Source organism: Carcharodon carcharias, chromosome 3 (assembly GCF_017639515.1).
Source record: "Carcharodon carcharias isolate sCarCar2 chromosome 3, sCarCar2.pri, whole genome shotgun sequence".
In the NCBI taxonomy this organism is placed as follows: Eukaryota; Metazoa; Chordata; class Chondrichthyes; order Lamniformes; family Lamnidae; genus Carcharodon; species Carcharodon carcharias.
In genome coordinates, this window is record NC_054469.1 from 46096105 (window position 1) to 46121053 (window position 24949).

The 24949-nt window shown below is 41.3% G+C and overlaps 1 protein-coding gene across 4 annotated transcripts in view; it reads left to right on the plus strand.

Moving 5' to 3' along the window:
• Positions 1-24949, plus strand: part of cul2 (cullin 2) — a 77164-nt gene that overhangs the window by 18532 nt on the left and 33683 nt on the right. For 2 of the 4 annotated variants that reach the window (XM_041183878.1, XM_041183877.1), the window contains exons 5-10: positions 9558-9663; positions 11038-11120; positions 15017-15113; positions 16675-16785; positions 16887-17061; positions 22141-22265. In XM_041183878.1, coding sequence (XP_041039812.1) covers positions 9558-9663; positions 11038-11120; positions 15017-15113; positions 16675-16785; positions 16887-17061; positions 22141-22265 — 697 coding nt within the window. Of the gene's footprint in view, positions 1-9557; positions 9664-11037; positions 11121-15016; positions 15114-16674; positions 16786-16886; positions 17062-22137; positions 22266-24949 lie in introns of all 4 variants that reach the window. The other 2 variants (XM_041183880.1, XM_041183879.1) reach the window with 2 other exon arrangements.

Here is a 24949-nt window from a genome sequence, read left to right on the forward strand (position 1 = left end):
CTCAAATTTATTCAGCATCCACTGCATTCTGAGGTAGTGAATTCCAAAGATTCACGACCCTTTGAGAAAAGTAATTCCTCCTCATCTCTGATTTAAATCTACCACCCCTTAGCCTAAAACTATGGCCTGCCATTCCAGAATGCCCCTCAAGGGAAAACATCCGCTCCATGTCTACTTTGTCTATCCCCTTTGGTATCTTATGTGCCTCAATTAGATCTCTCATCCTTCTAAACTCTAGCGAGTATAGGTCTAAACTGCTCAACCTCTCCTCATAAGACAAGCCTCGCATTTCTCGAATCAATCTAGTGAACCTCCTCTGAACTGCCTCCAATGCAACTACATCCTTCCTCAAGTAAAGGGACCAAAACTGTGCACAGTACTCCAGGTGCAGTCTCACCAATGCCTTGTACAGTTGCAATAACACTTCCCTATTTTTATACTCTATTTGTTTAGCATAGAGTATAGCTGAAGCACAACCAATATTTTATAAAGTTTTAGCATAACTTTGCTTTTGTATTCTGTCTCTATTTCTAAGGCTGATTATCCCATATGCTTTATTAAGAGCCTTCTCATCTTGCCCTGATACCTTGAAAGATTTGTAAGCATATACCCTGGTCTCTGATCCTGTCCCTCCCTTCCTTAAAGACTATGCCATTTATACTGCTTCTCCTTATTCTTCTTTCCAAAATGCACCATTTCACAATTTTCTGCATTAAATTTAATTTGTCACGTGTCTGCTCTTTTTGCCAGCCTGTCCATGACTACCTGCAGTCTGTTGCTTTCCTCCTGCATTTGAATTTCATGTCATTCGCAAACTTTGAAATTGTGCCCTGTATAACCAGATCCAGGTCATTAATATGTATCAAGGAGCAATGGCCCTCATACCCACCCCTTGTGGAACACCATTGGATACTTCCCTGTAATCTGGAAAAGAACCCTTCAAAACTACTCCCTTAGTCAGGTTTGTAGCCATACCATCGCTGTTCTTTTGATTTCTTATCAACTGTGGTCGTAACAACGTTGTTATTTGCTGAGCAAGCCAAATCCTCGAGGGAAATTTGTGTTACTGATCATAACCTTTTCTTCTCTTATTTTGAAAATGAAAGAACTACTGATCCCAGCAGCATAGAATCCCAACAACACTTTTAAGATTTTAAAATTAAAAGATTTATTAACAAGAAGGAAAAAAAAACTTAAGCACACAAGATTAAAGTTACACAGTTAAAGGTTTTACAAAACATCTCCTCAAAAAACCCACTTGGCAAGAACACACAAGTAACCTACTTGGCAACAGCTCCCTTATAGATTTTTAACCATAAAAACCCAGTAATATTACCCAAGGCAATAACTGCTGTCACTTTAGTGAAGGTATACCTCACAACTTTGCTGTGGAAATTCAAGAAAGTGCAGAAAACAGCCTGCTTTCTGAGACACACACTTTTCTGGCCCCATTGGATGGCTTTTTCAGTTTCACTCTTTTCCTCAACACAGAGCTGGTCTCAGGATATCTCCCCCCATACAGCTGCCACAACTCCACTAAACATCCTTCCCTTCCTTTCATCTTGGATACCATTGTTCTCAAACACCTCTTTGAACTCAACTTTTCCAAAATATAAAAATCTTTCATGCTTTCCTATTGTCTCTACTTTTGGGTCAAATAAAATTGAACAACCTTCCCTTGTTTAATTATGAAACCTTTGCAAGTTGCCTTGTCACTTTTAAACTCCCCTTGAAATATAACAGCTGAAAAGTTAAGTCCTTATTAGGTGATAACCTAATGCAAATTTTAAAATCCAACCTATTTACTTGTAAATCTACTTCACCAGAGCCTCTCATTACAAATTCATGCCTCCAGCACCTTTACCTTTTCTTTTCCCACCTACTTCCATTATTTTTTAAATGTATTTCCATCCATCGTTTTATCTCTACCTTTTAGACTTTTTTGATTCCTTCACCCCACCTCACCCCCACTAGGGCTATCTGTACCTTGCTTGTCCTGCTTTCTACCTTTAATTAGCACATTCCTTAGATAATATCACCACATTCAACACCTCTGTCCTTTTGTCTGTGACATCTTTTGGTTATCTCCACCTATCACTGGCCCTCTACCCAGCTCTACTTGTCCCAACCCCCCCTTAAACCAGCTTATATTTTACCTCTCTTCTATTTTTACTCAGTTCTTTTGAAGAGTCATATGGACTCGAAACATTAACTGTGCTCCTCTCTGCAGATGCTGCCAGACCTGCTGAGTTTTTCCAGGTATTTTTGTTTTTGTTTTGGATTTCCAGCAGCCGCAGTTTATTGCTTTTATCCAAGTGTAACTACAGTTGTACAAGGCCTTAGTGAGACTGCAGTACTGTGTAGTTTGGCTCTCCTTACTTAAGGAAGGATATAATTGCATTGGAAGCAGTTCAGAGAAGGTTCATTCCGCTGATTCCTAGGATGAAAGGGTTGTCTTATGAGGAAAGGTTGAACAGGTTAAGCCAATACTCATTTGAGTTTAGAAAGATGAGAGGTGACCTGATTGAAACATAAAAGATCCTGAGGGGACTTGGCATGGTGGATGCAGGGAGGATGTTTCCCCTTGTAAGAAGTCTCGAACTAGGGGATACAGTTTTTTAAAAAAAAAGTCTCCCACTTAATATGAAGATGAGGAGAAATTCTTTCTGAGGGTCATTAGAGTTTGGAATTCTCTTCCCTAGAGAGCAGTGAATGTTGGGTCATTGAATAAAATCAAGGCTGAGTTACACATATTTTGATCAATAAGGGAGTCAAGGGTTATGGAGGGCAGGCAGGCAAGTGGAGTTAAAGCCACAGCCAGATCAGCAGCGGTCTTGTTGAATGGCAGATGAAGGCTCGAGGGGTCAAATGGCCTACTCAAGCTCCTATTCCTTATGATCTTTGGTGCTAACTTGATTACTTGCCATCGTGTCAGAGCTCTGAAGAAGAGTCAGATGGACTTGAAATGTCAACTCTTTCTCTCTATGTCGATGCTGTCAGACCTGCTGAGTTTTTCCAGTATTTTCTGTTTTTATTTCAGATTTTCAGCATCTGCAGTATTTTGCTTTTATCTAACTGACCTTTTGCTTGTATGTTAAAGCAGATTAAATGCAAACCTTATAGGTCCTGGAAATCTAAAATACTACAGCCTGATATATAGGATGAAGAACATTCCTATAAAGTTGTTCTTCATTTTTAAGGAGTTTTTTGGTATGTTTTCCTTTTATATCTTCATCTACCTGACCTGTTGCGTACAGTCAAAAACACAGGTGCATGGGCTACTCCTGGATCGTCATTGGTACCCATAACAACTTTTATTTATGTTGCACTTCTAACGTAGAAAAAAAATCACAAAATGGATCCTAAGAGGTTTCATAAAGAAATTGGATGCCAAGTTAAGTAAGATACTAGGAAGGATGAAAAGCTTAGTCAGGTGGGTTTTAAGGAGGGGCTCAAAGGAGAGGGTGGAGAGAGCAGGGTTTTGGGGAGAAAATCCTAGAACAGTATTCTTCGACAATTGAAGATACAGCTGCCAATAACGGACAGGGACATCTGAGTAGCAGATGTACTAGAGGCTAGACTCAAGGAACGGAGATAAAAACAAAAAAACTGCGGATGCTGGAAATCCAAAACAAAAACAGAATTACCTGGAAAAACTCAGCAGGTCTGGCAGCATCGGCGGAGAAGAAAAGAGTTGACGTTTCGAGTCCTCATGACCCTTCGACAGAACTTGAGTTCGAGTCCAAGTCCTTGGACTCGAACTTAAGTTCTGTCGAAGGGTCATGAGGACTCGAAACGTCAACTCTTCTTCTCCGCCGATGCTGCCAGACCTGCTGAGTTTTTCCAGGTAATTCTGTTTTTGTCAAGGAACGGAGAGCTCTGGGCTTTAGCTTTTTCTGAATTTTAAACTTAAGAATGAACATTTTAACCTTGAAGATGTTGTGGGATTGAGCACCAGTGCAGGCAAACAAGGAGGTGAGGTATGTGTGGGTCTTGGTGCAAGAAAGGATATAAGGTAGACTGCAGATAACTATGACAAGGATGAGAGTTTCAGCAGCAGACTGATGGAGGCAGCAGTGTAACAGAGGTGGAAGTAAGTGGTCTTTGTGATGGAGAGGAAATTGACTCAAAACACGACTCAGAATCCAATTAGATGCCAAGGCTGGAAGCGGTGTGATTTAACCTGAGTAACAGTTGAAAAGATACAGAATTTATGATGGGGACTAAAGACAATGGCTTTGGTCTTCCTGATCCTTAGCTGGAAGAAATTGTGGCTCAACCAGTAACACAGACAGCGGATGGCTCATGACAGTGAGCACTGGGTGTGATCTGCATGCATTTAGAAATTGACCCGTTTCTGTGGATCATGTTGCACAGAGACAGCATATTTGGTGAGAAAGAGGAAGGGACTAGAACAGACCCTTTGTGGGACTCCCAAGGTAACAGTACACAGGTGGAAAGATGATGATCTGACCATATTTGGGTGGATAAGAGTGGAACGAACTAAACAATGTGATCAGCAAGTTAGTGGAAATGGAGTTAAGGGAGAAGGCAGTGGTTCTCATGGGCGAGATGAGCTTTGGCAGGATGCAGGGGGGAAGATCTGGGAATGAAACTAGAGATTGTGCACAATTCTGGATACAAACACTTCAGGAAATACGTAAATCCCTAAGAAAGGTTACAGAGGTGATTTACCAGAATGTTAGCAGGAGTGAGGGACTTTGCTTGTAAGAAGTAGGAAAAGTTAACACTCTTCTATTTGGAACAGAGAGGGTGATCCAGTAGAGGTTTTCAAGCTGCGAGGTTTTGATACAGTAGGAGAAAATCTATTCTGGTGAGTCAGTGATCGTAGATTTAAAATCATTACCAATAGATTTAGAGGGGAGATGAGGAGAAATCTCTTTTCACTTTTTAATCATTTACAAGATGTTGGCATCACTGACAAGCCAGTGTTTATTGCCCATCCATAATTGACCTTGAGAGATGGTAGTGAGCTGTTTTGGATCGCTGCAAACCACGTGGCGAAGGTACTAGGTTTGTTATGTAGGGAATGCCTGGATTTTGATCCAGCAACAATGGAGGAATGGTGATATATTCCCAAGTCGGGATGGTGATATATTTCAAAGTTGGGACGATGAACGACTTGGAATGATCTGGAACAGTCTATCTAAAAAGGTAGTGGAAACTGATTCCATAAGTAATTTTAAATGGGGATGGGACAAGTACTTGAGGATAATGAATTTTCAGAGTTATGGACAAAAAGTGAGGATATGGGACTAGACTCGACCACCCTTTCAATGAGCCAGCACAGGCATAATGGGCTGAATGACCTCCTATTGTTCAGTAAGTTTCTATTATAAAAATTGGGGATATGCCAATTGGATTGGGCCAGAATTGGAGGAGGTAACGATCTCAGAGGGTTGTCAGACTAGAGAGGAAAACACCGATAGGGATACTTACAAGGGCTCAAAACATTCCTTTCAGTTATCTAACTCGAGTTTGATTTAAGATGACAAGCTTGACAATTGGGGAATTAAGGTGAACTTCTGTGGCATACTTGTGTGGCACGAATGTTACTGATAAGTGGCAAATACCATTCGTGTCACACAACTGCCAGGTAATGACCATCTCCAACAAGAGAAATTATAACCATCTGTCCTTGATGTTCAGTGGTATTACCATTGCTCAGTCCCATCCTCTGAGTAACCATTGACCAGAAACTGAACTGCTTCAGCCAGATAAACACTGTGGCTTCAAGAGCAAGCCAGAGGCTAGGGATTCTGTGGTGACTCACCTCCTGACTCCCCAAAACCTGTCCACAGTCTACAAGGCACAAGTTAGGAGTGTGACGGAATATTCTCCGCTTGCCTGGATGGGTGCAGCTCCAACAATATTCAAGAAACTGGATACCATCCAGGACAAAGCAGCCTGCTTGATTGACACCCCATCCATCACCTTAAACAATCACATCCTCCCCACTGATGCACAGTGACAGCAGTGAGTACCATCTACAACATGCACTGCAGCAACTATCAAAAGCTCCTTTGACAGCACCTTCCAAACGTTAGGAGCCGGAAAAGGCCGTTCTACACCTCGAGCCTGCTTCGCCATTCAACTAGATCATGCCTGATCGTCTGCCTCAATGCTATTTTCCTATGCTATCCAAATATCCCTTGATCTCATTCGTATCTAGAAATCTAATGATCTCTGTTTTGAACATACTCAATGATTGAGCTTCCACAGCCCTCTGGGGTAAAGAGTTACAAAGATTCACTACCCTTTGAGTGAAGCAATTCCTCCTCATCTCAATCCTAAATGGCCTGCCCCTTATTCTGAGACTGTGTCCCTCATTAAAAGGTATGACAGGCAATGGCTAGCATTTAAAGAGTTAATACATGGTTTGCAGCAAATTTACATCCCTTTAAGGCACAAAACCCCCGCGCAAAAAGTGATCCAACCATGGCCAACAAGAGAAGTTAAGGATTGTATGAGATCAAAGAAAGGGACTTAAAAAGCTGCCCAAAAAATGTAGTAAGACTAAGGATTGGAAGCATTTTAGAATTTAGTAAAGGAGGACCAAGAAATAAAGAGAAAACAGAATATGAAATCAAACACTCAAATAAAAAATGGACTCTAAAAGCTTCTATAGGTATGTAAAAAGGAAAATATTAGCAAAGACAAATATGCACCCATTACAGTCAGAGACAGGAGAATTTATAACAGAACATAGGCCAATGGCAGAGAAACTAAACAAATACCTTGTGTCTGTCTTCACAGAGGAAGATATAAAAAACCTCCATGAAATAGCAGAGAACCAAGGGACTAGCGAGATTGAGGACCTGAAAGAAATTAGTATTAGTATAAAAGTAGTACGGGAGAAATTAATGGGTATGAAAGTTGATAAAACTCCCTGGACCTGATGATCTACATCCCAGAGTTTTGAAATAGGTGGCTGTAGAGATAGTGGCTGCATTGGTGATTATCTTCCACAATTCTATAGATTCTGGAACAGTTCCTGCAGACTGGAAGGTGGCAAATGTAACCTCACTGTGTCCCCTGGTTCTAGACCTCCCAGCCAGGGGAAACATCCTGAATGTACCCTGTCGAACCCTGCAAGAATTTTGTACGCTTCAAGAGATCACCTCTCATTCTTCTAAATTCGAGAAGATGGGCCCAATCTCCGCAATCTCTCCTCGTAGGACAGCCCTGCCATCCCTGGAATTAGTCTGGTGAACCTCTGCTGCATTCCCTCTATGGCAGGTATTTAATTCCTTAGGTAAGGGGACCAAAACTGTACACATTCTTCCTGGTATGGTCTAACCAAGATTCTATACAAGTGAAGCAAGATATCACTGCTGTACTTGAGAAGACCAACATAGTATTTGCCTTCCTAATTGCTTGCTGCACTTGCATGTTAGCTTTCAGTGACATTTGAACACGTACACCAGGTCCCTTTGGAACATTAGCACTTCACAATATCTCACTATTTAGAAATACTCTGCATCTCTGTTCCTCATACCAAATGGATAACCTCACACTTATCCACATTATATTCCATGTGCCATTTTCTTGCCCGATCACTAAGCCTGTCCAAATCCCCTTGAAGTTTCTTTGCATTGTCCTCACAACACACCCTTGCCACCTGTATTCTGCACATTTGGAAATATTTCATTTGGTCCCCACATCCAAATAATTGATATAGATTATGAATGGCAGGGGCCCAAAAACTGATCCTTGTGGTACCCCACTAGTCAGAGCCTGCCAACATGAGAATGAACTGTTTATTCCCACTCTGTTTTCAGCCACTTAATCAATTTTTAATTCCATGCCAATATGTTACCTCCGTGTGCTCAAATTTTGTTTGCTAAACTCTTGTGTGGGACCTTGGCGAAAGCCTTCTGAAATTCCAAATACATCACATCCACTGGTTTCCCCCTTATCTATTCTGCTAATACCATTCTCAAAAAAACTCCAAAAGGTTTGTCAAACATGATACCCTTTTCATAAATCCATGTTGACTCTTCCCAATCAGATCCTTACTTTTAAGTGCCCAGTTATCACATCCTTCAACCCGTGACCTCTACCACCTAGAAGGACAAGGTCAGCAGATGCATGGGTACACCACCACCTGCAAGTTCCCCTCCAAACCACATACCATCCTGATTTGGAACTCTATTGCTGTTCCTTCACTGTTGCTGGGTCAAAGTCCCGGAACCCACCCCCGCCGCAACAGCACTTTTGATATACCTACACTGCAGGGATTGCAGCAGTTCAAGAAGGCAGCTCACTGCCCCCTTCTCAAGATCATTTAGGGATGGGCAATAAATGCTGGCCTAGGTGAAGGTCACATCTTGTGAAAGAATAAATTTATTTTAAAGTTGTTTGGTGGTACAGAACTTGGGAAACTGAAAAAAAACAGCATGCTATCAAAGTTTTCCATCTTGCACTCATCAAGAGTGCAAGAAATTATCAAAAGTAAAGGGGAACAACAATTTATACTGCATGAGAAGAAAGTGCTGATTGGTTGGCAAGTGGACTCTGGTGGAGGCGTTGCCATGGAGAATGCAGCATGTCACAGTTAACTGCCCAGCTTTGTTCAAATTCAAACCAGACAGGTGGACAAGGTGCCTTGTCCACAAGGGCCAGGCAGGTGTCTTGGTCAAGGCACTGCCCTGGGGAATGAATCAGAGAGTGACTGTTCCCCAAGCTTTTGTTTAGTTGAAAAAGTCACAATGTGTGGTCATGTTCCTTCCGTCTGCAAAGGACAGGGCCATGTGTGTGAATTTATGTGGCTTCTAACATGCCTGAGCGAGCCGCACGACAAGCCTGACAATCTTCAATTGGTTTTCAGTATAGTTCTCTGCACAATCAGGATCGTTAAGCAATTGTTGTCCAATCATGAATTCACTTCTAATGTTGGACACTATATTTTGAGTTTTGCAAGTACGAGCTGGTTGGTTACAGTCAATACTTTGCCTGTTGCGAGCAGCCAAAGGGACATGCTGTTTGATACGATTCACCAGTCATTGGGACAAACAGCCAATATACCTGGCATCACACTTGTTACTGAAATTCATATGCCATATATAGTTGCATAACCGTGGAAGCTGAGGGTAACAAATTTGCATGGGCAACAAATTTTGTCTCAAGTTAACATCATCGTTGCCCAATTTAAAACTGCTCCTACTCCTTCGGCTAATTGGTGGGATGTTTCCCTACATATTTGTACTCTGATCAGGAACTGAACCAAATAATTGACAGAACCTCTTACTTTGTGGTGCTCCAGCACAGAGCACAGCAGCATTGTAAGCATCAATATTTCTTAATTTTTCTTATCAGCAAGTTCACCAGAATAAAGTTAAAAGTTCCTTGGTTTGCATTTTAGGGATCACTGAATAGTTGGTTACAGGCTTAGAACTGTAAATGTACAAGATTTAACCCAGCTGATAGTGTTGTCATGACCAAATGTATATTTGTCATCTTGTACTTTTTACGTAAATATGTGTATTAACACCCATAGAAGCGCTTGACATTTTTAAAATCTGCTGTTCTCCCAGATATCTCAACACACAGTTCATCAAGAAGAACAAATTGACAGAAGCTGATCTTCAGTATGGGTATGGTGGAGTGGATGTTATTGAACCACTGATGGAGATAGGAGAGGTAAGCTCTGCCAGAAAAAAAATCCTTGAAAATATTTTGAATCATGGCATTAGCGTGATCAGTAAGCTTGAAACCTGTGCTGGAACATTAACTGAAATTATGCAGTTGACAGGCTAATGAGTGTTCTCTTCCGTGTAATACTACATTTTTAACTCCTGATTACATAATTTCTTTGCAGTTTCAAGCTACAAGAACATTCATCCAGATATATTGGGTGGTTAATAGGGTATTATTCAACGTGTAAGTCACAGCCTCTTAAAATGTCAGATTCTCAGACTTAAAGGAATGCATGTGAGTCTCCTTAGAGCCAGTAAGTTTGTGGTAGAAAGAAGTTCTCTAACCCATTGTGTCATCGTTGATTTGTTTCTTTTTCAAGCAATTCAGAACGAAACCTATAGTCCTGTATGTTCCTCTACTTGAAATGTTTTACCCACTTGGTCCTTAAAAAATGAAATGGTCATTGTTTTGATTTCTCTCTTTCTCTCCCTTGCGCATTGTACACTATAAATAACTGCTTTCTGGCTGCAGCCTTGATATTCTTCTGTCATCAGTGCCTTGCAGTTTTCAGGCAAGAGAAAGTTGTGTCCTTTGACAGTTATTCCATCTGAATGTTTCTTTTCTCTGTGTGGAATCTTTTTATGTCAGTCACTTCCATGACTTCCAGGCAAAAGCTGCTAGGATTTCTATGCAAAAGGGAACTGCATTTTCAGAAGCAAGTTGAAGAGATGCTGGAACAATACAAATGAAATCAGATTGTACTGTATATTAATGATTAGTTCGAGTGCTTGAACATATTGGTTTTCCATTATTAAATATTGTAGTTCCTCTCTTTCTCTCTCTCTCTCTCCCCCCCTCCCGCTCTCTCTCTTTCTCCCGTCCCCTCCCGCTCGTGCTCCCGCTCGTGCTCCCGCTCGTGCTCCCGCTCGTGCTCCCGCTCGTGCTCCCGCTCGTGCTCCCGCTCGCGCTGTCTCTCGCTCGCGCTGTCTCTCGCTCGCGCTGTCTCTCGCTCGCGCTGTCTCTCGCTCGCGCTGTCTCTCGCTCGCGCTGTCTCTCGCTCGCGCTGTCTCTCGCTCGCGCTGTCTCTCGCTCGCGCTGTCTCTCGCTCGCGCTGTCGCTCGCTCGCGCTGTCGCTCGCTCACTCTCTCTCTCGCTCGCTGTCTCGCTCGCTGTCTCTCTCGCTCGCTCGCTGTCTCTCTCGCTCGCTCGCTGTCTCTCTCGCTCTCTCGCTTGCTCGCTCTCTCGCTCGCTCGCTCACTCTCGCTCGCTCTCTCCTCCCCTCCCACTCTCTTCTCCTCTCTTTCTCTTTTTGCTTGGCTTTATATTTGGAAATTTGCTGTATTTCAGCTTTGTCAATCAAAAATTATATGTTTCTAGCTAGCTCTTGACATGTGGAAGAAACTGATGATTGAACCGTTACAGACCATCCTTATCCGAATGCTTCTCCGTGAAATAAAAAAGTGAGTGGGTTTCTACTTAAAGTAAACATTTTCTCTTGCTCAGAAATGCTAATCACCTATTAACCCGAATGGTTCTTTTGATACATAAGTTCCATTTCAATCTTTTTACTTTCAAGTTCAAATTCTATGATTTTTAAGACTTTTCTAGCATGGTAACAAGACAGTAGCTTTGTTGCCATGACTCTTTAAAAATCTATTCTGCAATTAATGGATTTGACAGCTTCAAATGAAAGTAGAAAAATGGAGAATGCTTAAATCATAAAACTAGAATGCAGCCAGACTAGTGGGACATCTATTGCCTTTTTCTATTGGCTATATGGATATTACAGGGAATAATAGTTGGAATAGAGTCAGTCTCGGTTCTACTGCTATGTGCCTGTAATGAAATTGCCTGTAATCTGACCTAGTTAGTACAAAATCTGGAAATTTGGTATGGATAGTATAATATTTCACACTGACATAGTAGGAAGTGCTCTGAAGATTTGAACCAAGACAAGTCAACTTATTTGCACTTAATGTAACACCTTTCACAACCTCAGGATGTCCCAATACATTTTGTAGCCAATGAAGTACATTTATAACAAAAAAAATCAGCCACTGTTGTAACGTAGGGAAATGTTTCAGCCGGTTTGCAGATGTTCCCGTTTGTGATCTTTGGCCAGATCCACGACTATTTGGAGATGCAGTTTTTAAGCTGGTCAAGGTGGTTGTGTGTGTGTGTGTGTGTGGGTGTGTGGGTGGGGGGGGAGAAAGGAAGAACAAACGGGAAATTCTGTGATAGGATCGAAGGCAGGAGGCTTAAATGACAAATGGGGTGATGATGAAAGCAAACATAAGTGGCAATGGAACAAGTAGAGGAACAAAAGAGGTGAAGTAAATGGGAAAGCAGAATCACCACCATCAGCTGGCATCCAAAATGAAGAGGTTATGATCTGAACTGTTACAGCACTACTCTCACTTCTGACGAAGGGTCACCAATCTGAAACGTTAAGTTTGTTTTTCTGTCCGCCAATGCACCAGACCTGCTGAGTACTTTGAGGATTTTAGAATTTTTCTGCCTTTATTTCAAACCAGCATCCACAATGATTTGCTTTTGAGGCCATTGCTAGTAGGTTAGAAAGTAGAGCTACAGGAGGTTGCAGAAATAGAGTGGGACATTGTTGCGGGAGGGATATGCAGAGAATGTTGATAATTTTTAGTTCTTTTCAAGGTTCGGGAATCATTGAAGCTCAGTGAATGCAGGTGGCAATGCAGCATAAGATGTGGGTAGTGGAGTTTTGAATACCTTCGACTTTATGCTGGCAAGAAGAGTGCAGGATATGTCAAGTTTGAAAGTAGCAAAGGTGTGAATGAGGACTTCAGGAAATAATTGATCTTGTTGATGTCTTAAACATTGTGTTTGAAATTCAGGACGCGAGGATTGTGCACCGTCAGAAATAAAAACACACGATGCTGGAAATACTCAGCAGGTCTAGCACCATTTGTGGAGAAGCAAACAGAGTTAATATTTCATGTCTGTAACTGGGTAGCCTAAGTGAGCAGCTGAAAGGGAGATGGAGTTGGGAGCAACTGTATGGAGCTTGTCAGTGTTAAGTTGGAGAAAATTATGCCTGATCTGAACCTTGACATGCGGTCTGACAGCACAATGTTAGTCATGGAGTCAAAGGTAGTGCCAGAGGGATGGAACATTTTGTTGTATACGTGTCTAAGTTGACCCCATGTGTATATGCAATGCTACAAAGGCAAGAGGGATGGGACTTCAGCATATCCTTGTTGCTACTGCGCTGAGCCAAGAGGAGCAGCCAATACAGGAGATGTATTGTCTGTGTTAGGGCAACTAGTGATGAAGCCATGAGGGCTAGTCATGAAGAAGCAGTGAAGGCAGAAGCATTACTGAACCATTTAAAGAAAAGCATTTGTGATGTCAGTGATTATTTTGAAGGAAAGATAGTTTTGTAGATGAGGGTTGCGAGCATTATGGTGGGTTTCAGACAGGGGATTCGGCTGATTACGGCTGAACGGAAAATATGAGAGTGATCTAGGCCATGACTGGTGCAAAGGAAGCCTTGGAGGCCATGGTGAAGCTAAGTAGTCTTGACCTTGCAGAGATGAAAAAGAAAGCCATTACTTACCCATACATAGTGTATACAATTGGAAGTGGATACTCATCATTCAGGAGGGGAATCTGGATTACTCTTCTCCAGGAGGAAAAAATTGATTTGGCCAAAGTGGGAGGAAGAGCACTATTCTTTCATCATTCATGCCTAGGGTTAATTCTAAGTAGAAATCTAAACTCCTCAGTCTATTGGCAACCATTCACAACTTGAGGAATGCAGTTTAGTGAATCAGAATGATCTAAAATGAAACCAATATGAGCTGGAGACTGGAAAAAGGCAACCTGTGATTCACATCGAAACTGAAATTCTGTAAGTGGGAATATTTGAGAAAATATTTCTTGAGGTAACATAGCAAAAATAAATAAGATGCTATGTAAATATTTCTACCATGTCATTTTGAAACATCCTGAAGCACTTCTCATACAATGCAAAAAGGCTGAACTCCAAAGATAAAGAGAGAGTGACTGCCCTTGACATCAAGGCAGCATTTGACTTGAGTGTGGCATCAAGGAGCCATCCCAAAACTAGAGTGAATGGGAATCATCGGGGGAGAACTCGCCACTGGTTGGAATCATACCTAGCACAAAGGAAGATGGTTGTTGTTGCCCCAGTTCCAGGACATCACTGCAGGAGTTCCTCAGGGTAGTGTCCTAGGCCCAACCTTCTTCAGCTGCTTCATCAATGACCTTTACTCCATCATAAGGTTAGAAGTGGGGATGTTCCTTGCACAATGTTCAGCACCATTCATGACTCCTCAGATACTGAAGCAGCCCATATCCAAAAGCAGCAAGACCTGGACAATATCCAGGCTTCAGCTGACCAAGTAGCAAGTAACATTCGTGCCACACAAGTGCCAGGCAATGACCATCTCCAACAAGAGAGAATCTAACCATAGCCCCTTGATATTCAGTGGCATCACCATCACTGAATCCCCCAGTATCAACATCCTAGGGGTTACCAGTGACCAGAAACTGAACTGCTTCAGCAGATAAATACTGTGGCTACAAGAGCAGGTCAGAGGCTAGGAATCCTGCGGCAAGTAACTCACCTCCTGATTTCCCCAAAGGCTGTTCACCATCTACAAGGCACAAGTCAGGAGCTCCAAAAATACTCAAGAAACTTGACACCATTCAGAACAAAGCAGCCCACTTGATTGACACCACACCCACAAACATTCACTCCCTCCATCACCTATGCACAGTGGCAGCAGTGTGCACCATCGACAAGATGCACTGCAGGAGCTCACCAATGTTCCTTAGACAGCATCTTCCAAACCCACAATCACTACCACCTAGAAGGACAAGGGCAGCAGACACGTGGGAATGCCACCACCTGGAAGTTCCCCTCCAAGTCATTCACCATCCTGGCTTGGAAATATATCGCCGTTCCTTCACTGTCACTGGGTCAAAATCCTGGAACTTCCTCCTTTACAGCACTGCGGTGTACCCACACCACATGGACTGCAGTGGTTCAAGAAGGCAGCTCACCACCATCTTCTCAAGGGCAATTAGGGATGGACAACAAATGCTGGCCCAGCCAGCGAAGCCCACATCCCATGAATGAATTTTTTAAGAAGTGGGAGTGATACCAAGCTAATATCAGCTAACTACTTCATGAATATTTTACATTTGAGGTTGCATTAACCTTTGAAGGTTAACCACAGGTGTGCCTTAAGCAAACGGGTTCTCAAAATGAAATACGTAAATTAAAGCTAAATAAATTTAAAAATCAACTTGATACATTTTTCAACAAGATTTCTTTCATTCCTTTGCAATGTAGTGATCGTTGTGGAGAAAACCCAAATCAAAAAGTAATCCATGGGGTTATCAACTCCTTTGTTCATGTTGAACAGTACAAAAAAAAGTTCCCTCTTAAGGTAAGAAAATTATGGAATCATATGTTGATAACAAGGAATATGTTTTTGTCTTTTGTGTTCATGAAGGTTGTTGGAAATGTGCATTTAGTTTAAGCAAAGTAAAAGGAACTGTTAGTGATTTTTGATGGCAACTCAACATACATTACCAAAGCCGTACAACATCTGTCTGTTCAAAGTGTACATGTGATTTTTATGTTGCTGATGAAACTGAAAGTTTGTGAGGCATTCACTGCACTTTGAGACACTGGCATGAGAATCATTGGCATAGTTGGTAGATACGGCCTGATATCTGTTACATTTCCAAGCTAGCTCTTTCAGTTCACGCACTGTGAATCTGAAACAAATATGTTCATGTATTTACATTTAATTTACGTTTTTATTGCATCATCTTTCCTGTTTATCTAAATTCTTAAAGAGAGAGGTGGTTTTCCTTATACTGCTCTTTGTCCCTTCTACCTTTAAGATATTCAGCAAGAAAACACTATTACACTATGGGTGTACCTGCACTAATGGACTGCAGCGGCTCAAGAAGGTTACTTGCCACCTTCGCATGGGCAGTCTCTGGCCTAGCCAGCAGCACCCACATCCTGTGAAAGAATTAAAATAAAGAAATCAAATGGGAAATTACGAAGAAACTTCTTCACCCTGAGATTAGTTAGAATGTGGAGCTCAGTACCAAAGGGAATGATTAGGCAAATAATATAGATGCATTTAAGGAAAAGGAAAAAGAGGGCTATGCTAATAGGAATCCTTCCATTCTTGCTCATCAATGTAATATGCACAAAGCTACTTGAACATCAGGAATAACTATTATATGTAATATTATTCATCTGTTGCTAAAATGTACACTTACAAATACAATCTAAAAATAAGCAACATACTGCTCAAACTGGATACTCTTATTTTTCTACATTCTCGGTTTTATTTCAACTTCTCTTCCGTTTTTTTTCCTCAAAGTTTGTTCAATGATAACATTGCAATTTAACCACTTGACTTGCATTCCTTTCCAAGCTTTCTGTTCATGTTTCCCTGCTGAAAACCCAAAAAAATGTAAAGGTTAACGTTTTTGTAGATCAATTGAGTCTTGGAATTCTGAAGAATGATCTAGTACGACCAGGCCAATTTTTGCTGCAGCTTTTATCACATTATGTCAAGATCTCCTACCACTTTAAGAATTATCTAATTGGCAGCTCTCCAGTGCTTGTGTAATGAGCAGCTTTCCTCTGCTTTTGAATCAGTCACTGTGACTCAGAGATATTCAGCTATTTAACTTATAGAAATGTATAATGTACTTGGTTATTCGCTGAAATTGGAAAGAGTTTAAACTTGATCCTTTTATGATTACTTGCATGTTGTAGTCTTTCTCTCCCTCTCTCTATCTCTCTCCCTTTCAGTAGTGTTACCTATACCTAAGTTAAAACAAAATCAATGGTAGATGATAACGCATTTAAAATTACATTTATGGCTTCATTCAGCTTCATGCTTTTAAATGTTTAACCCTTGTTATTTTGAGGTATTGTAGCCATCCTTCCTTTCTTAGTAATTGTTCTTCCAACTTCAGTTTTATCAGGATCTCTTTGAAGGTTCATTTCTAACTGAAACAGGAGAGTATTACAAGCAAGAAGCTTCAAATTTACTTCAGGAGTCAAACTGCTCACAGTATATGGAAAAGGTATGTTGTAAAGTTGTACTGAAATTAAACAGCTTTCATTGATGGTCATTTGGATCTTCAACTCAAAGATTAGAATGTTCAGTGTACTCCTGTTGCTGTAGGTTTTAGCAAGATTAAAAGATGAAGAAGTTCGATGTCGGAAATACTTACATCCAAGCTCATATGCCAAAGTGATTCATGAATGCCAGCAACGAATGGTAGCAGACCACCTGCAATTTCTTCATGGGGAATGCCAGAATATCATTAAACAAGAAAGGAGAGAAGGTGAGAAATATGGTCAGTTTCTAATTCATTATGTATAAAATAATTGTTGTTGACCTGTACAAAATTGGAAAGAAGAGTTAAAAATTGAACCTTGGCTGACATCCAACCCTACTTTCCAGTCTAAGACACTTGAACAAATTGTACCTTGTGCTCTGGTCTTTTGTCTCCCAGAAGCACCTCTTTAAATCCATTCTGTGTTACTCGGTTATAAAGGATGCCCTCTGTGATAGTTTGGGTGATACATTATCCCTCTATATGAGATACAGTCAGCTGTTTCATTTACTCGCACCCAATAACTGCTTTCACTTGATTTCACTCTTATTTATCCCAGTGTATCTCTAGCAATGACTTCTCATCCAGGTAGTGACATCTGGAATATCCCAAGTTACACTCTGTTCTCCTCCCTTAGTTACACTTGATTCCCCTGTGACATCATCCAAAACTGGGGTCATGGGGTTAATTTTTATATATATGTTGACTACATCAAGTTTTAGCTTTCCATCACCACACTTCATTCTACAACTGTCTCTATATTTCTGTCTATTAGGGATGGCCAATAAATATTGACCTTGCTTGTGATGCTCGCAGCCATGACTATATGGGAAAACAAATCTGATATCAAGCTGTAGATGAGTCAGAACTTTCTCCAGTTGAGTGTTGGGAAAACAGAGTGCGCATTATTCTGCTGGCACCAAAAATCATAGTTTTGCCTCTATTATTGCTCTCTTCAACTGCTTGTCCAAGCAAAACCAGGCAGTGCTTTGGAGTCGTCTGACACCAAGCTTGAATCTGTAGATCCTATCCTTCACCAAGGCCACTTACTTTCATCTCTATAACATTGCCTGCTTCTGCCTTATCTCACTCGCACCATTGCTCGAACTCTTATCCGTGCCTGAGTTACCTCCATGCTCAATTCCTATCCGATGTGTTTCTAAAAACACAAATGCCAACTTTTCAAAATCTCGCTGCCTCCATTCAGTCCTGCAGCAGGCTGCACTCATCCATAACCCTGCCTTTGTCAAAGTCCAGTGGCTTCCTGCCCTCCAGTGCACTGAATTTAAAATTTCTGTTTTTTAAAAACAATCCAATCCTGACCTGACCCCCATCTCTGTAACTTACCCCGGCCAAAATCTCAGCTTAGAGCTTTGTTTTTCAGACATGTCTTTCTTTATTGAAATGCAGCTTATTGTTTCTATTTGCTATAACATGGGCAAATGTGTGCAGACAACTGCAGAAGACCAATCCTTCTCTCGGACTTGCAACTAAAGCCAATTGACCATCCATAGTTCTGATTTATTGTTGCTAGCATCAGTTCTTTTTGTATTGTTCATTCCGGGAAGAAGTTGAGAGTATGGACCATAGGTGCCTGAAGGTATAGCCACTGGTTTAAGTTCAGTGCAGTGGAGGTTAGGAAGCCATTAGAGGGGAGGGGAGGGAGGTTCGAGGAGGGAGATCGCAAGCGGGAGGGCTAGGGAGGGGATGCCAAACGGGCTGGCAGGGGAGGGAAGCAGAGAGCAGAAAGGTCGGAGAGGAAGCGGCCAGTAGGAGGGTCAGGAAGGAAGGGGGAGTGGGAGAAATGGAAGCTGGAGGCGGGGAGTGACAAGCAGGAGGCCATTGCAAGAGTAAGTTATTAAGAGATAACAAGAAGATTTTTGGGCCAGTTAATAACTCTGACCTAATCATTCTGATGCAGCTGTATTATAGAATTATTAAAAGAGGCTTGATCCCAAAGACATTCAACACATTAAAAACATAAGGGCATTTCTAGGGAATTTGGACCTTGACAACCTTCTGGCAATAGTACCAAAGACTTGTGCTCCAGAACTTGCTGCAATCCTAGCCAAGCTGTTCCAGTACAGCTATAGCACTGGCATCTAATGGCTACAGGGAAAATTGCCCAGCTGTGCCCTGTACACAAAAATCAGGACAAATCCAACCAGGCCAATTACTGCACAGTCAGCCTACTCTTGATCATAAATAAAGTAATTAAAGGGGTCATCAACAATGCTATCAAGCGGCACTTGTTTAGCAATAACTTGCTCACTGACGTCCAGTTTGGGTTCCGCCAGGACCATTCAGCTCCTGACCTCATTACAGCCTTGGTTCAAACATGGACAAAAGAGCTGAACTCCTGAGGTAAGGTGAGAATGACTGCCCTTGACACCAAAGCAGCATTTGACTGAGTGTGGCATCAAGGAGCCCGAGCAAAACTGGAGTCAAATGGAACCAGGGGAAAACGCTCTGCTGGTTGGAGTCATAGTTAGCACAAAGGAAGATGGTTGTAGTTGTTAGAGGACAGCCATCTCAGCTCAAGGTTAGTGTCTTCGGCCCAATCATCTACAGCTGCTTCATCAATGACCTACCTTCCATCATAAGGTCAGAAGTAGGGATGTTTGCTGATGATTGTACAATGTTCAGCACCATTCGTGACTCTCAGATACTGAAGTAGTCCATGACCAAATGCAGCAAGTCCTGAACAATATCCAGGCTTGGGCTGACAATTGGCAAGTAACATTTACGCCACCGGGCAATGACCATCTCCAGCAAGAGAGAATCCAACATTCGCCCCTTGACATTCAATGGCATTACCATCACTGAAACCCCCACTATCAACATCCGGGGGTTTATCATTGACCAGAAACTGAACTGGACTAGCCATATAAATACTATGGCTACCAGAGCATGTCAGACGCTAGGAATCGTGTGACGAGTAACTCACCTCCTGGCTCCCCAAAGCCTGTCCACCATCTACAAGGCACTACTAGTCAGAAGTGTGATGGAATACTCCCTACTTGCCTGGATGCAGCTCCCACAGCACTCAAGAAGCTTGACACCATCCAGGACAAAACAGCCTGCTTGATTGGCACCACACCCACAAACATTCACTCCCTCCACCACTGACGCAGAGCAGTAGCAGTGTGTGCCATCTACAAGATGCACTGCAAGAATTCACCAAGGCTCCTTCGACAGCACCTTCCAAACCCACAACCACTACCATCTAGAAGGACAAGGGCAGCAGATCGATGGGAACACCACCAGCTGGAAGTTCCTCTCCAAGTTGCTCACCAACCTGACTTGGAGATATATCGCCGTTCCTTCGCAGTCGCTGGGCCAAAATCCTGGAACTCCCTCCCTAACAGCACTGTGGGTTTACCTGCACCACATGGACTGCAGCGGTTCAAGAAGCCAGCTCACCACCATCTTCTTAAGGGCAACAAGGGATGGGCAATAAATTCTGACCCAGCCAGCAAAGCCCACATCCCATGAATGAATAAAATAAAAGCACATTACCATGTCAAAGGCTGGGGGTGATATTCTCCTTCTCCCTCCAAAGCTTTGGTAACATTTTAAAAATATGTTATGTGTAGGGTTTTTGTTTCTATTGGTGGCACATTACCTTGATATTGATGCACATTCACAAAATTCCGCACATGGATGGAAAAAATTAGAGGGAACATAGCCCCAGTGTATTCATCCAGACCTAACATAACTACTATGCCACCGGCCAAACATTGTTGCACTTAATGAGAGATGTGATACAATCTAGGTATATACCAAGGATTTATTACAAAAAATGGTGCAGGAATAGAACATGTACATGAAATGCAGTTATTGAAAGAATTCACTCCCTAATCCTCACCTCCCCGCTCTTCCTTTAAACCACTCCTTAAAGCCTACGTCGATAACACAACACTTTTGGTCACCTGTCCTAATATTCCCTTATGTGGCTCTTGAGTCAAATTTAGTTTGATAATGCTCCTGTGAAGCCTTTGAGTAATTTTACTATGTTAAAGGTGCTATACAAATACAGGTTGTTGTGCAACATATAAATTAATAAAAGTTAAATTTCATCTTTTTAACACTTTGCACTTCTTAGTTGACACACTCTCTAAATCAGCAGTATGTACAAGAACCACTAGATCTAATTATATGAACCAGTGAACAATGCAGCTCTGAATTTTGTCAAGTTGCCATCTACTTCATTACTGGCTAGACTTGTTCAACCAATATTTCCTTGAAGTGATGAAATATTGTACTTGTTACATGTTTAAGTGCAAATGACTGAGCCAGTTACATCAAAATTTAAAAGTACTATCTGGAAGAAGCTGCAGCTTTATAATGCCATTATAATCTAGTTGAAACTTGTGTTAAAGGAGGTTGGTCTTGCAAAATGGTTGGAAAACCACATATTGCATATCAATGTTGAGAATATTTAAGCAATCTGAATTTGTGGATTTGGTTCATCAATAAAATGACCTGTCAGCACAAATCTCAAGATTATGCATGAAGAATGGTCACTTGATGAGGTGCTGGCGGACTGTCAGTGCCCTTGGGAGCTCCACCTTGAGTCCCATTTGCTCTAAAAATCAGTGCTGACCTGCCATTGGTGCACTGATTTCTGCCATCAAACTTGTTCAATTTGCATTAGAATTTGGGTATTTGTCAGGATCAGAATTTCTCCATGCACTGTTGAATATTTTGTACCATAATTTATGTTGGTTTCAGTTGGATAGTGTTGAAAATTATTTTTTTCCTATTCATCTAGTTAGTGATAGATATGCTTTTTAGAGAAATTTGTCCATTAAAATCCATTAAAAGCTTTTTTTCATTCTCAGGATCATTATTAGCAAGGCTGGCATTTTTTACCCATCTCTAATTGTCCTGAGAAGGTGTTTATGCAGCACCAAGTGGATTTCTAGACTACTTCAGAGGACAATCAACCACATAGGTCTTCCTTCCTTAAAGAACGTTAATGAACCATTTGTGTTTTTATGATGAACTGACAGTTTCATGGTCATTCTATTTTTTTACTGATACCAGTTTTTTAATTTTAGATTTTTAAGTGTGAGTTCAAATTCTCAAACTGCCCAAGTAGGATTTTAACTCTTATTCTTTTGGATTATTAGTCCTAGCTGCTAGATGGCCAGGAAGATAACCATTATGGTATCATACCCTTTTAAATTAACAAATTTTGTCTACAGCAGACTGGTAAATCTCACTACCCTTCTTGTAAGGTCATTGAACAAGTACATGCCAATAAAGATGTGCAATTTCCCCTTTTCTCCCTATATCCTTTTCACCCTCCAGCAGACATGGCAAATATATATACTTTGCTTCGAGCTGTCTCAAATGGTTTACCTCACATGATTCAGGAGCTTCAGAATCACATTCATGATGAGGGCCTTAGATCTATCAGTAACCTCTCTCAGGAAAACGTGAGTATTCCTTTTAAAGATTTCCTTACTCTTAATCGTGAAGTTGAATAGTATGTTGTGGGCTATCAATTAGCTGTTAAGAGACATTTCTGTTCCTCGTAAATACTATTTAATTTTAAGCCTTGAGAAGTAAGAATCAGCTGAAGGTGGTGTGACATGAGCACAACTTTGGCTTGTGATTTCTGTAGTCACAGAAAGTGCTTTTCACAAGTCTCCCCAAAGCACTTTACATCCAATGAAGTGCTTCTAAAGTGTAGTCACTGTTGTAGGGAACATGACAGCCAACTTTCACGCAACAAATTCCCACAAACAGTATTGTGACAATTTTTTTTTGCCATGTTGATTGAGAAATAAATATTGGCAAGGTCACAGGTAAAATTTTATTTCTTTCCCTTCAGTAGAATTACTTCTTTAGTACGAAAGTTTCTCTTTACTAGAAAACAATCTATACAATAATCTCCGACTGTCATGTTCACCTTCTCTGTGTTATTGATATGCCTATGGCTTGTCAGTTAGTACTGACCAAAGTGTAGGGGGTTTTACTGTTTTTAAAAATTTAGGATTTTGAGCAGGCCGTCATGTCGTAATAGCAGAGGGGCTTCAGACTGTTGGATTTACCCTAGAACTTAAACACACACTCTAATCTGAGGCTTAAGGGCAATTTTGAGATTGCTTCCTTCAAATTAAATTTTAAACCATCTCCAAGAATTTTTCAAAGAGAAGTGGATAGTTGCTCCAGTATCTGAACTGACAACCATCCCTGAAACAACACCACCAAAAAGGGTTAACTGGCTCTGCATCTCTTGCTGTTTGTGACATTTTGTGTGCAAAGTGACTGCCTAATTTACTTGAAAAAAACCCCACAACACTGACTATCCCTTGAGTAAATTGTTGGGCATGAAACACTTGAGTTTTCCTGAGGATATGTGAGGCACTATATATAGCCACATGTTATAAGCAGGCTGCTTGAGGTGATGTACTCCAACCTCTTGTCTGTTTGCAGCAGCTTTCTTCCCTCTCCGTTCGTTGTTTCCTCAAGCTGCCTGAGGTGTTCGGAAGCTCTTTCCCGACCTTCATCTGCTAGGCAAAGAGTGCCCCCTTTCTCTCCGAGCACCCATTAATGTACCTTGTTTCTAGGGGCCGGTTGTTTACCCTATGTCAATCACTTGTTCTAGTCCATTTGGCCAATGGCCAAAGGACAGGTACCCAAGGTGTCACCTCTCCATTGTCCATCACTTTAGCTGAGGTCATCTTTTAGCTTAATTCATGCTGGATGCCATTTGTTAACTCCTGCCAGACACTTGTGCAGATAAGTGGGTACAATACGCCATCCTATCAACTTAGGAATATCACCATGAAGGCCTGTACAGGAAACCGCGACATGAGACCGTCATTCTTCTTGGCCACTCAGAGGGAGAAGAGAAGCAGCTTTCTCCCAGATGACCTCATACTGTCACTGCTACTACTTCCTTAATAATGGATTCTAACATTTTCTCAATGTTAGGCTAACTGGCCTTTAGTTTCCTCTCTGTCTCCATCCTTTCTTGAACATGGGCATTACAATCTAGTTTTTTTTCGATTCGGGTGGGACCTTTCCAGAATCGAGGCAATTTTGGAAGATTACAGCAAATGCGTTTGCTATCTGTGTAGCCACTTCTTTTAAAATCCAAGAATGTGGGCCTCAGACCCAGGGGACTTGTCAGCCTTCAGCTCCATTCGTGTTCCTCATACCTCTTGTCTAGTGATAATGATAGGTTAAAGTTCCTTCCTCCCTTTTACCCCTGATTTTCTCTGATTATTGGAAAGCTTTTATTGTCTTGTAGCTTGAAGACAGACACCAAATACTCATTCCGAGTCTGTGCCATTTCCTTGTTTCCCTTTATTAATTCCCTGTCTCATCCTCTTAGGGACCAACATTTACTTCAGCTCCCTTCCTTTTTATGTATTTGTAGAAGCTCTTTTTGTCTCTTTCTATATTTCTTGCTAGTTACTCTCCTAATCTATCCTTTACCAGCTTTTAAAATTTTCCTAATCTCCAGCCTAACAGTAATCTTCCAATTCAAAGCTATCTTTAACCTCTTTAGTTAGTCAAGGATGATTCATCCCTCTTGTAGTGCCTTTCTTTCTCAATGGAATTTATCTTTGTTGAGAATTATGTTGAGAACTCTGTCTTCGCGCCGGTTTCAGCCCTGAGTCTGCTGGAATTCTCACTCTGTCCTCGCCCCGCTTTCAGCCCTGAGTCTCCCTGGAACTCTTGCTCTCTCCTCTCTCCTCCTTAAATATCTGTAAATACATATTTACCATCTTATGTTTTAATCTATTTTAGCAGTCCACTTTCACCGATATTGTCTTCATACTTTGCAATTGCCTTTATTTAAGTTTATGGCATTAGTTTCAAACCTACATTTCTCACCCTCAAACTGAATGTGAAATTCTGCTGTGTTATGATCATTCTTCCCTGGAGAATCCTTTACAGTGAGATCATGACTCAATTCTGTCTCTGTACATGTTACCAGATCAAAAATAGCCTGGTTGATTCCACAATGTATTGTTCTAAGAAACTGTCTCAAATGCATTTTATGAACTCAATCTCAAGACTACCTTTATCAATTCGGTTTGTCAAATCTATGAAGTTTTAAGTTGCCTGTGATTATTGTAATAGCTTTCTTACCAGTCCCAATTAC